Here is a 9,425-nt window from a genome sequence, read left to right on the forward strand (position 1 = left end):
AAATAAATTCCTCTCTCTGGACCTCAGTTGTGGAAGCCTGCCTATTTTAATGGGTTTGCATTTCCTTTTCTGGTGTCAGGCAGTCCTTTGCACATGTCCATCCTCCTGCCTCCTCATCCTATGTATGGTGAGACCTTGCCTGGGTTGCCAGAGGGAAGCTCTTGAACCAGCTTGGAGCAAACACATTTGCTTTTTTTTTTTTTTTTTTTTGATGGGCTCTTGCTCTGTTGCTCAGGCTGGAGTGCAATGGTGCGATCATGGCTCACTGCAGCCTCCACCTCCTGGATTCAAGCGATTCTCCTGCCACAGCCGCCTGAGGACCTGGGACCACGGGCACACACCACCACACCTGGCTAATTTTTTGTATTTTTAGTAGAGACAGGGTTTCACCATGTTGCCCAGGCTGGTCTCAGCATCAACTGATTCACCCGCTTTGGCCTCCCAAAGTGCTGGGATCACAGGCAAGAGCCACTGTGCCCAGGCAAAACCCATTTTTATATGTGGGGATTCCAGGTGCTGCCTTGCCCCTCCTCACCCTGGCCTCACTTCCTTGGTCTTTCACCTGGAGGTGGAGCACGCTGCTTCCAGGTTATTTTGCTGCTCAAGTATTCTTGTGGGACCAGGAAGTGCCACAATGTCATAAGGATAAGTCTGGTGTGGGGAGGACAGTTGGAGAGCTGAGAGAGAACACTGTAAAAGTAAACCGCTGTAAAGTAAACCCTACATTTACTTCTAACGACTTTTTAAACTTTTTATTTTGAAGTAATTTTTAAACGTACAGGAAGCTGGTTAAAAGAGTAAAGAGTTAAAAGAGTACGTACACCTTCTCCTGAGCTTCCCCGAATGTTAACATCTCACACAACCACTCTACGGTTATCAACACTAAGAAGCCAGCACCGGCACGCTACTATTCCCTGCACTCCAGGCTTCATGTGGATGTCACCTCTGTTTCCAAAGCTGTCTTTTTTCTCTTCCAGGACCCAGTCCAGGGTCCCACACTGTGTGTGGGTATGGGGTTTCCTCAGCACCCTCCAATCTGTGACAGTCCTTATACTTGGCTTTTCTTTCATCACCTTGATTTTTTTTTTTTTTGAGACGGGGTCTCACTCTGTCACTCGGGCTGGAGTGCTGTGATGCAGTGACAACTCACTGCAGCCTCGACCTACCAGACCCGGGTGATCCTCTCACCTCAGCCTCTCGAGTGGCTGGGACTACAGGTGCGCACCACCACACCCGGCTAATTTTTGTATTTTTTAAAGAGATAGGGCTTCGCCATTTGCCCAAGCTGGTCTTGACTTCCTGGGCCCAGGTGATCCACCCACCTTAGCCTCCCAAAGTGCTGAGATTACAGGTGTGAGGCACCACGCCCTGCTGCACCTTGATATTTTTGAGGAGCCATTTTTAGGAATGTCAGTTGTTCTGTGGCGTGTCCCTCCATCTGGATCTGTCTGAAGTTTTCTCATGATTAGATTGCGGTTATGCATCATTGGCAGGAACCCACAGGGGCGCGGGGCCCTGCTCTGTGCATCACACCCGGGGGTCCGTGATGTCAACGTGCTTTTCTACTGGTGATGTGATCCCTGGTCCCTTGTTTAAGGTTGTGTCTGCCATGTTGATCCATCCTACAATTACTATTTTTCACTTTGTAATTAAAATATCTTGGAGGAGATACTTTGAGACAATACAGAGATTCTGTTATTCCTCAGACTTTGCTCTAATCTTAGCATCCACAGGTAGATCATGTTTGTGGCATTACTGCATTGCTGTTCCAATGGCGGCTTTGTGTTTCCTTCACTCCTTCTCCATCTATGCCTCCCATGGTTTTTAAATGAACCAGTAGTAATAATCATAAAATAGTTTGTCAGTACATATATACACACGCTATACTGTACTATACTATATATACTATATAGTATATATACAGTATATAACATACTGACATATATATAGTATATATGTATAGCGTATGTCAGTACATATATACATATATACATGTGAGTCTTGACAGAGCAAGACTCCATCTCAAAACATATATATGTACACACATATATGTTTTGAGATGGAGTCTATATATATACACACACACATACATATATACATACACGCGCGCGCGTGTGTGTGTGTATATATATATGTTTTGAGATGGAGTCTTGCTCTGTCACCCAGGCTGGAGTGCAATGGTGCAATCTCGGCTCACTGCAACCTTTGTCTCCCGGGTTCAAGTAATCCTCCTGCCTCAGCCTCCTGAGTAGCTAGGATTACAAGGGCCGCCACCACACCTGGCTAATTTTTGTATTTTTAGTAGAGCCTGGGTTTGACCATGTTGGCCAGGCTGGTCTTGAACTCCTGACCTCAGGCGATCCACCCACCTTGGCCTCCCAAAGTGCTGGGATTACAGGGGCAAGCCACCGCACCCAACTTGTCATTATATTTAATTTCACCAATATTTACTGAGCACCAGCTATATTCCAGGTACTGTTTCTATCCATATCATAGGATATAGAAATGAAGAAAACAGACAAAAATCTTTGTCTTCAGAGAGTATGGAGAAAAGATAACAAATGTAATACATACGAAAACAGTATGGTAGATTAGCAGGTAATAGATGCTGTAGAAGAAAATAAAGCCAGGTGAGGGCTGGGGAGTCAGTACACAGTAAATATTTAAAGCATTAAAATTTGCATTGAAAAATTTCAAAGGTATTAACAAGGGAATGTGTATGAAACATTTGCTGTGCACAAAGCGTTTGCCTGTCGTGCATTGTTGCAGGAAGAGTGGAGAGAGAGGAAGTGGAAGGTGCAGGTTGTACTCTTGGAGGTGCCTGTAACCTGCACCCAGGTGCTGCTTTCCTCCTCTAATTCCACTGGGGTTTACCGTAAATCCAGCAGTTCTGTACATTGTCCATGCAGCCCTCTTTCAGTTCCTGTTGTGAAATCACTACTCACATGACCACCAGTGTAGAAATTCCCATTCTGCCCAGCTTTTCTGTGTCATCTTCATATTTCAGATAGAGAGAACCATCCTTAGTTAGACCCATGAATAACATGGAACATGGAAGTCTACACCCTCTTAGGGACTTTAGAGATGATTGAGTGCAGGGTTTTTCTTTGGCTGATGAAGTGGAACTAAGGAAGTTTGGTGATTGAACTCAGACCATATCATCATTGGTGCAGGAGACAGAAAGGGAGGACTTTGTTCCAGGGCTCACACCGTGTCAGCACATAGTCGGGGCCTTCCCAGTGTTGGTGACTGAACACCCATTGTGTCTCTGTTGCAGGTGGTCAACAGAGGTGACCCGTATCCTCAGGAGGTGAGCGCCACTGTCCAAAAAGTCATGGAAAGGCTGGGGTACTGCAACCCCTTCCGACTCGTGTGGCAATCCAAGGTGGGTGGCTTCCACACTTCTGCGGGCAGCCAGCTCTTTTGGTAAAGTTTATTTTATGAGTTAGTTATGAAATGGTAGGTTTGGCTCTTCCACATAGACAGGCTGTTCCATAACCTGATTCCTCACCATGGGCAGAAAGAACTCTGCAAGCACGTAAGATAGAAGGGGAAATCAAGTGGCTCGCGGAGTTCCATTGGTTTAATATTTTAGTTATAGCTGCAATGACAGAAACTGTTACTTATTATATTGAGGCAACTTCTAGGATTCAAGCTTCCATGTGAAAATATCAAACCTATTCAAGCAGGTGTAAAGAGTGGCTCTTGCCTCCAGTGGGCAGTGTGTGTGCCTAGAGTGGCAAACGGAGATCCTACAGACCATCAGGAGGAATGGTCCCCTTACGCTTTCATCTTCCTTTTGCATAGGTTGGTCCGATGCCCTGGTTGGGTCCTCAAACAGATGAATCTATCAAAGGACTCTGTGAGAGGGGGAGGAAGAATATCCTCTTGGTTCCAATAGCATTTACCAGTGACCACATTGAAACGCTGTATGAGCTGGACATCGAGTACTCTCAAGTTTTAGCCAAGGAGGTAAATGCACCTGTCTGCCTTAATCCCATCATGACTTGTTTTAAAAGGAAACTTTCTCTACAACTAACGTATCATTCAGAAATATTGTTTACTGTATTTGTTTGCATGTACGGTGTCCTCATTCTTCTGAACAGTACGTCATCTGAGTAATAATCTCAACACAATGAGTTAATTCCACGTCAGCAGTGGGAGAGGAAACCTGTGTGTTCATTGAACCAGGTGACCCAGGGATCACTGTGGCTGACATCATTTTGTTTAGTTTGAGTTACTGGACTCCTTGAAAGTAATAACAACTATACTTCTTTAAGAAAAAAGAATTGTACTTCTCACTAATTCCAAAGGAAAATGTTTTATTGTTTTATAATTTCTTTTCTTTGCCTAATAGCAACCTTTACTCAGGGCTGTTACATGGCTTCTTGTTGAGTGTCAAGGCATACAGGAGTCATTGTAATTTAAGAGAAGAGCATGAAATGAATGTGGAATCAATGTGTGTTGTGATTTCCTTGACCTCCTTTATGCACTCATTTATTTAGCTATTTGCTGCCAGGTTGTGATCAATTTGATTATTGAAATAACAAATGCCATCTTTGGCCGGGCATGGTGGCTCACGCCTGTTATCCCAGCACTTTGGGAGGCCGAGGCAGGTGGATCATGAGGTCAACAGACAGAGACCATCTTGGTCAACATGGTGAAACACCGTCTCTACTAAAAATACAAAAATTAGCTGGGTGTGGTGGTGCGTGCCTGTAATCCCAGCTACTCGGGGGAGGCTGAGGCAGGAGAATCGCTTGAACCCAGGAAGCTGAGGTTGCAGTGAGCTGAGATTGTGCCACTGCACTCCAGCCTGGCAACAGAGCAAGACTCCATCTCAAAAAAAAAAAAAAAAAAAAAACAAACCATCTTTGGTGTCTAGTAATATGAGATGGATGTGAATTGTCATTCAGGGTGGAGAAAAACTATTTGTTCATCTATGTCCTGGCTTCTGAGAGCCGGCCTAAAACCTGTGTCCAATATATAGCTTTATTTTTATGGGGAGTATGGAAATGTTGGTATCCAAGAAACCCTTTCCTTTCTCTCTGCCAGAGTTTCTGGCCCTGGTCACCCCGTGTGTGATAGACGGAGGCCTGCAGGAGACTTCACCCTCTCTGGGACTGGGCAGCAGGTGCAGGGCAGGGCAGAGAGTGGGTGGGGGCAGAACTTGAGCCAATACCCGGCCCCCATGGATTTTGAATTTCCATGCTGGACATCAATCAGACATGGGTGAAGCTAGGGAGCACCAAAGTTTCTTGTCAGTGTTGTGATAAAGGATTTGCAGGCAAGCTGTAATTGGCTAAGAAGTGGTTGCAGCATTGTCTATGGATTTCATTTGAAGATGCCTTCTGTAGCTCACCATGAGCTTGGCTAATTGTGAACTTGCTAAAACTTCAGTGAAAATAGTTTAATACCAATATGTTTGGAAAACAATTTTTTTATTTTAACTTTTTTGTGATTTTATAAATTTGTTTAGAGATGAAATCTGGCTCTGTCAGCCAGGCTGGAGTGCAGTGGCACAGTCATAGCTCCCTGCAGCCTCAAAATCCTGGGCTCAGGCGATCCTCTCTCCTCAGCTACCTGAGTAGCTGGGACTACAGGTGCACATGGAATTTCAGTGTTGCTACATATTTTTCTAGTCAGTGTATCGCTGACTCTCCCACCAACATTGTTGGAGAATGCCCTTTGCCAACATTGTTATTCTGTTGTAACTGACTTTTATATGAAGTTTGAGAATACAGCCTCTTAAGTTGAGATCCATGTTTGCTGAATCTCGGTGTTTTTCTCATGCCAGTCTCCTGATGTAAATGCTAATCTAAAAGATCAAGTAACTGAGGCCAGCGTGGTGGCTCACACCTGTAATCCCAGCACTTCGGGAGGCCGAGGTGGGTGGATCACCTGAGGTCAGGAGCTTGAAACCAGCCTGGCCAATGTGGCAAAACCCCCTCTGTACTAAAATACAAAATTTAGCCGAGCATGGTGGCGCATGCCTGTAATCCCAGCTACTTGGGAGGCTGAGGCAGGAGAATCACTTGAATCTGGGAAGTGAAGGTTGTGGTGAGCTGAGATTGTGCCGTTGCACTCCAGCCTGGGCAACAGATCAAGACTCTGTCTCAATAAATAAATAAATACATAAATAAACAAACAAGCAAACAAATGAGCAACTAATGGAAAAGCTACCAGAAGAAAAGGGAAATAGAAGAATCGTAACTATCTGAGTAAATCATTATTAGACCAATTTCAGTTATTAAGCAGTGAATATTTTTAGAACTGGGAATAGGGTTGGTACTGAAACAATCCTCCCATGTTTTCCTTTACCTTTTTCTCCGTAAGAATATATTTTAGGCCAGACTTGGTAGCTCACACCTGTAATCCCTGCACTTTGGGAGGCTGAGGCGGGTGGGTCATTTGAGGTCAGGAGTTCAAGACCAGCCTGGCCAACATGGTGAAACCCTGCCTCTACCAAAAATACAAAAATTAGCTGGGCATGGTGGTGGGTGCCTGTAATCCCAGCTACTCAGGAGGCTGAGGCAGGAGGATCCCTTGAACCCATGAGGTGGAGGTTGCAGTGAGCAGAGATAGCACCACTGCACTCCAGCCTGGGCGACAGAGCAAGACTCCATCTCAAAAAAAAAAAAAAAAAACGTAATATATTTTAAAACCCAACTCTGAATTGGGTCCAATATACATTTTATAGTCAGTAAGTTAATTTACTTCATTTTCACACTTGGGATGAAAACAATTATGAAACTATATTTAAAGCAACATTGTACTTAGGGAGAGTCTGTAAAATTATGCATTAGAAAATAGAATAAAAAAAGAATGGTAAGCAGATTTCAATTGAGAATTTCATCAAGTGTAGCCACAAAAAGGATTCGAAAACAAATCACCTGTGGGAAGGTAACGGGAAGGGGAAGGACATAGGAATTGAGGAATAATTTATGATGACAGAATCAACGTGCAGCCCTGCCCTGTGACTGTTTTTCATTCATGAGCAAGTCTGAGAACACTTGAAGTCAGACTTTGAATTGGGTGTGTGTGTGTCTGTGTGTATTTTTTTTTTTGTAGCGGTTTCTTTGAAAAAAAAAAAAGGAAAATAAAATATGTCTGTGTTTTTCTTCCCTTTTCTCATTTGATTCAGTGTGGAGTTGAAAACATCAGAAGAGCAGAGTCTCTTAATGGAAATCCATTGTTCTCTAAGGTATCTACAGTGTTACAACCATTTTAGTAGAACATACCAGAGAGTAATCCTCTGAGAAACTCTTGCGGAATATTGGTTTTTCTCACATATTAGAACATTTGGAGTTCCAATTAATTAGAAAAATAAAATCGAATTTTATCCTTATCTGCTCAGTCTTCCTTCAGATAGCCCCAATTTTCTGATTTCTACCCACCTATAACTATGTCTAATTTCAAACCTGCTTTCCAGAGAAAAGGTCTAGTGGGTGGGGTAAGAGGATTTCATTTCCTGAAATCTCTGTTTTAACTTTCTCTAAGCTGAGGATTCTCAGGAAAGGAAGATATTGTAGAATTTGATCCAAAATGCTCACCACTCAGGTGAAAAGAAACCTCAAGCCAGAGCGCTGACCTGGGCAGATGGAGGAGGGGGCATGGCAGATGAACAGACCCTGTGCTTCTGACGCCTCCTTGCCTCTTGTCTGTCTTCCAGGCCCTGGCCGACTTGGTGCATTCACACATCCAGTCAAATGAGCTGTGCTCCAAGCAGCTGACGCTGAGCTGTCCACTCTGCATCAATCCTGTCTGCAGGGAGACTAAATCCTTCTTCACCAACCAGCAGCTGTGACCCCCGCCAGTGGACCCTGTGGCATTAGGCAAATGCCCAACCTCTGGCTACCCCCGACGTGGAGAGGATGTTGTTTAGAGATCAAGGAAGGAAGTCACCCTTCCTCGATATATATACAGCCTTTGGGCACAAACTGTGTGATTTCTTGAGGATTGGACTCTATTGATAGATTTCTATTTTTATATAACTATACAGTAAGCATTTGTGTTTTGTCTCTCTAGGTGTAAGTTACTAGTTTGGAATGTCCAATAGGACCTTTAATAAGTAAGTTAAAAATTTATCTTATGAGACACACCTATTTTAAATACAGATTTTGGCTTTATTGCCCCAAACCCTCCTGAAAGGGTACAGAGAGCCCCCTTTGTGGGCTGTCAGTGTGAATGAGATCTGTTTACAGTCTTGTGCATATAGTTGCTGTTTTTTAGATGAACATAGTTGAGTGTTTGAAATGAATTTGAAAAAGAAATGTTGCTTAACCTTTCCCTAATCCCATGGTTTACAGAAAGCTAAGGGGGCAATGTGGTTACCTGCTATGGCTGCTTTCGCCAGCGAGGCCACCATTCCTTGGTCATCTTGGTGTTTGTGTGTGAATCTTACTTTCCTCGATGTAAAAAGGAATCAAGTATGCATTTCAGAAGTGCTCTGAGAGTCCCCGTATACCCAAGGCTAATAAATGTGTAGAAGTACAGTGTCCGTCATACGTGCCTTAGTGGGAGTCCAGGATGCCACAGGGAAGGGGCTCCCACTGCTTCCGGTGTCCAGGGACAGCGCTGCTGGAAAGGCCAATGATGAGCTTCCCCCTGGAGCTCCTCCCGGGACCTCGCAAGCCTTTCCACCTGGCGGCTTCTCTATCTTAGTCAAATGCCTTCTTTCTGCACATTTGTTTTAAGAATTCTTTTATAAAGTCAACAATGCTTTGTAACCTTGAATTCTTCCTTAATTTATGATTTTTTATTGTAAAAATTATATAGCCATACAGTGGGACATGTAAAGAATACAGAAAAGTAACCACTTTAATGCAATAACTATTATCATAATATTGTATTTCATGCCAGTCCTTTCCGGTAGATATTTTTAATGCCATTGAAACCTTGGATTTGTGAGTGAAAAGTGTTTCTAAAAATACAGAAATAATGTCAGATCAGAATCTGATCTTCTATATTTGTATTTAAATGGATTAAAAGATTCCTGGTGGTTCTATGAAGAATTTGTAATGATCACTGTCTCTTTCCTCTAAGCCCTGAAACTTTGTTCTTCAAAAGAGCATTTCTTTAATTTTTTTTTTGTAAAGCAAGTTTATAAAGTAGAAGTATTAGGCTATTCAGAAATCTTTTATATTGAGAATTGGCTATGTTAATAAATATTACATTAAGGTTTTAACTAAATTTGATTCATGCTGTCTATCAAAACTGATCTAAATTAACCAAAATTATTAAATGTGAGGAACTTTTTTAATACAGAGAAAGAAGCATGGCATCCACTGGAGTTAATAGTTTTCCTACGTCGATGACAGCCCTCATGAGTAGCATCTACATTTTAAAATTTCCAGTTGGCTTTTCTGTTAGTTGATTGGGTTTCTAGAGAAAGATACAAGGCATAGGCAATTGTTTAGGATTTT

At 42.9% G+C, this 9,425-nt stretch overlaps 1 protein-coding gene across 2 annotated transcripts in view; it reads left to right on the forward strand.

The window, feature by feature from the left end:
• FECH (ferrochelatase) overlaps positions 1-9,014 on the forward strand; it is a 39,671-nt gene extending 30,657 nt beyond the window's left edge. For both annotated transcript variants that reach the window (XM_064379104.1, XM_064379105.1), the window contains exons 8-11: positions 3,278-3,385; positions 3,808-3,972; positions 7,145-7,204; positions 7,673-9,014. In XM_064379104.1, the coding sequence (XP_064235174.1) occupies positions 3,278-3,385; positions 3,808-3,972; positions 7,145-7,204; positions 7,673-7,807 (468 nt within the window). In that variant the 3' untranslated portion in view covers positions 7,808-9,014. The remainder of the gene's footprint in view (positions 1-3,277; positions 3,386-3,807; positions 3,973-7,144; positions 7,205-7,672) is intronic.
• The last annotated feature ends 411 nt before the right edge of the window (positions 9,015-9,425 follow it).

Source organism: Aotus nancymaae, unplaced genomic scaffold (assembly GCF_030222135.1).
Source record: "Aotus nancymaae isolate 86718 unplaced genomic scaffold, 86718_ANA_hifiasm-v0.15.2.pri h1tg000020l, whole genome shotgun sequence".
Taxonomy (NCBI): Eukaryota; Metazoa; Chordata; class Mammalia; order Primates; family Aotidae; genus Aotus; species Aotus nancymaae.